Consider the following 3,001-nt stretch of genomic DNA (forward strand, 5'->3'; position numbering starts at 1 on the left):
GAAAGGGCTGGGGTGAATGGGGCCCCGGGACGAGTGGTGGGACCCTCAAAGCCCACTAATACATAGTCTGTTGCCCATGTGTATGAAAAAATTGCTGGTGGTACTTAAGGATGTATCATTTTAAATTGGTGGTATGCAATCTGTCCAAGTTCGGGAACCCCTGAGTTAAAGCATAAAGGAATTAGCAAGTGAATTTGCCCTCTTGTAAAAATATTCCATGGAGTACTCACAACTCAGCCCCTCATAGATTTAAAATCTTAAAGCAGTGGTGCCCAACCTTTTTGCCCCATGGGCCAGATTGCCAGTACCCATCCCAACTGTGAGCTGGATCAAGCCAGTGCTCCCAATCCAGCATTTGGGCAGGCAGGGCAGGCACTATCTGGCAGGACGAGGGGCAGGCTGGCCCCAATGCAGCCCTGCAGGGGAAAGGAGCTTGACCTGGCCCTGTGGCAAGGGAATGGGGCAAGGCCAGTCCCCAAAGAGGGAAGGGGGTGTGGCCTGGCCCTGCAGGGGAGGGGGGAGTAGCCAGGCCCCAACCCAACTCCTTGGGGACAGGAAGGGAGCATGACCAGGCCCTAAACCCAACTCCGCAGAGAGGGAAGGGAGCATGACCAGGCCCTAAACCCAACTCCGTGGGGAGGGAAGGGGGTGAGGCTGTCCCGATCCAGAAGGGGGGGGGGCATGGCCTAGCCCTGCAGGGGAAGTAGGTATAGCTTGGCTCCAAACAGTCATGCAGAGAATGGGGCTTGGGGATTTGGCACAGGGGACAGTAGTCATATTAATGGCCACCGCACCCCCACTACCAAATTTACAGACCCATGGGGAGCTCCACGTGCTCTATGCAATGACTCCATGGCCACATCTGGCCCATGGTTTGGAGGCTGAGCACCCCTGCCTTACAGCAAAAGCGAACAAAACATCTCCATGTCCTCTACAATGAAGGAAGTCTCTGTAGGTCACTTTTGCAGGAGAGTGAGCAATCATGGGAAAAAAAAGTTCTTATCTTGCTGAGACAGCAGCACAGGGAAATAATTCAGGCTGATTCAAAGACATTAGAAAGAAGGAATCATCCCTTCATAAATAACATGTTGCCTCCATAGATCTAGTGTGCCCATAAGAGTACTGCAAGGTGCTGTACAGAGGCCCACACTTTCTGTACCTTCTTATACAAAGGGAAATCTGCATCCATAAGAACAAGGGATTAAGTCTGCTGCAGCCTTACCCTTACTCAAGCCCTATGTGATGCTCTGAAGAGTTTCAGCTCTGCTGCCTTGGAACACAAAGAGGCATCTCTGACAGTGCACTACAATTTGAGACATGATCCTCTAGTCTGTGCATCAGGGCAGGTAGATCTTCCACAGTCTGGCTTTTATGTGTACTTTTAAAGAAATGAAACTCAGTTACTTCTGCAGAGGAGAAACATTCCCAAACCAATGAGAAAATTCCTTGGAACTCTACTAGATTCAGCTCAGGGAGTCTCTCCTTCCCTAATGTATTTGGGGGCAAAACAGGGCACTGAAGGCTTATTTTTAAGTTAAAATTACATGGCCCTAAACAGTGCAGGATACTAATAAGTTAAGGGTTTTTCAAAGCCCATGACAACTATAATTAAGCACTACTGATAAGTGTTTAAAACACCACCAAGTAAGGCAGAAAAAAAGAGCTCTTTTACCCTTCATTATGCATAAATGAATCAAGTTTATCAGAAATAGCTGCACATGAATTCAACGGATTTTTCCTTTCTGAAGCAACTCTGCTCCCAGGGTTGAAGAATGAGTTGCTTATGAAAAGCTTGTATGTTAAAGTGATACATGTTCATTCAGGGTTAAATTCTGGTCCCACAGAAGTCGATGGCGAAAGTCCCATGGACTTATTTAACCAGTCCAGTACTTCACCTCAATCCAAACACCCTCTTAACCTATAAAAAAAGCCAATTCTGCAAGTGAACGAAGGACAACTGCTCTCTTATTGTAAGAGAAATTAAATAAATTAACTAATCAAATTTCAGGTTTTAAAATGTCACTTACACTAAATTTGAAGTAAAAGTATTAGATGAAAAGAAGGGTTTACCACACTGTTACTTTCTAGTATAGTTGCAGAGAGTTGCTGTAGACTTACCTTCCAGGTGTATATAATTTTTCCATTTCTTTCAACATTTAGTACATAGAGTGTTGATGAAGTCTCCTCAAAGGTATCTAAAATGATAGGTGTAAGGCATAAGATTCTGAGTTGGACTAATTCACTGTAAAACTTATGATACTTTAAGACAAACGAGCATTAATTTTAAATCTGCAAAGGTACATTTGTACATGAAAAAAACTTCTGTTCTTGAACAAAGAACAGTAGACTTCCATTTAATTCCCTAATAGCTTAATATGTGTATAGAGTTTCAAAGCATAAAGAGAAGGAGCTTGATTTGTAATCTTCATTGCTCAACCACATTATATAAATCATGTCTGTGAGCAGTCTGTATTGTCAATGTAATGCACTAAGATTTTAACCATCTACCTACAGAGTGATCTCAGGAGCATCTCCTAATTGTATTTAGTATTCCACCTTAATATTTATTCTTAGTAAAGATGAAGAATATTTAATGAGAGGCATGGATTCATCTTATGCTGTTTGTAGCAGACAAACATGATCAGCTTTTATCTACTTTATGCCGTGCAGGACTTTATAAAGTAATGTCTCTGCACTGCAGCCCTTGGAGCACTTTCCGGGGGGGTTGCAGAGAACAAACAAGCTCTGTGAAAACTGACAACTTATTTCCAGCTGCCTGGATGTGGAAATTAAGTGGTGCCAGCTTAGCTGTTTCCTCTGGAGGCCATTCCCATATACAAGCAGGATCAGAAACAGAAACTGTTTTCAGGAATCAAAGCCACGAGGGAACCATGCAGCTAGGCAGCATGCGCTGGGTATTAAGGAACTAAGCAGTGTTGAGGAAGCACATCCAAAGATCCTAGGTGTCATGGAAACACAGATAAGACAATGCGGGGGGGGG

The 3,001-nt window shown here is 44.0% G+C and overlaps 1 protein-coding gene across 1 annotated transcript in view; it reads right to left on the reverse strand.

Annotated features, from left to right (window-relative positions):
* The window catches only part of GSAP (gamma-secretase activating protein), a 102,298-nt gene that overhangs the window by 90,586 nt on the left and 8,711 nt on the right, over positions 1 to 3,001 (reverse strand). The window contains exon 2 of the mRNA XM_019509465.1: positions 2,119 to 2,195. Coding sequence (XP_019365010.1) covers positions 2,119 to 2,195 — 77 coding nt within the window. The remainder of the gene's footprint in view (positions 1 to 2,118; positions 2,196 to 3,001) is intronic.

This window comes from Gavialis gangeticus, unplaced genomic scaffold (assembly GCF_001723915.1).
Source record: "Gavialis gangeticus isolate Ggan-Ray unplaced genomic scaffold, GavGan_comp1, whole genome shotgun sequence".
In the NCBI taxonomy this organism is placed as follows: domain Eukaryota; kingdom Metazoa; phylum Chordata; order Crocodylia; family Gavialidae; genus Gavialis; species Gavialis gangeticus.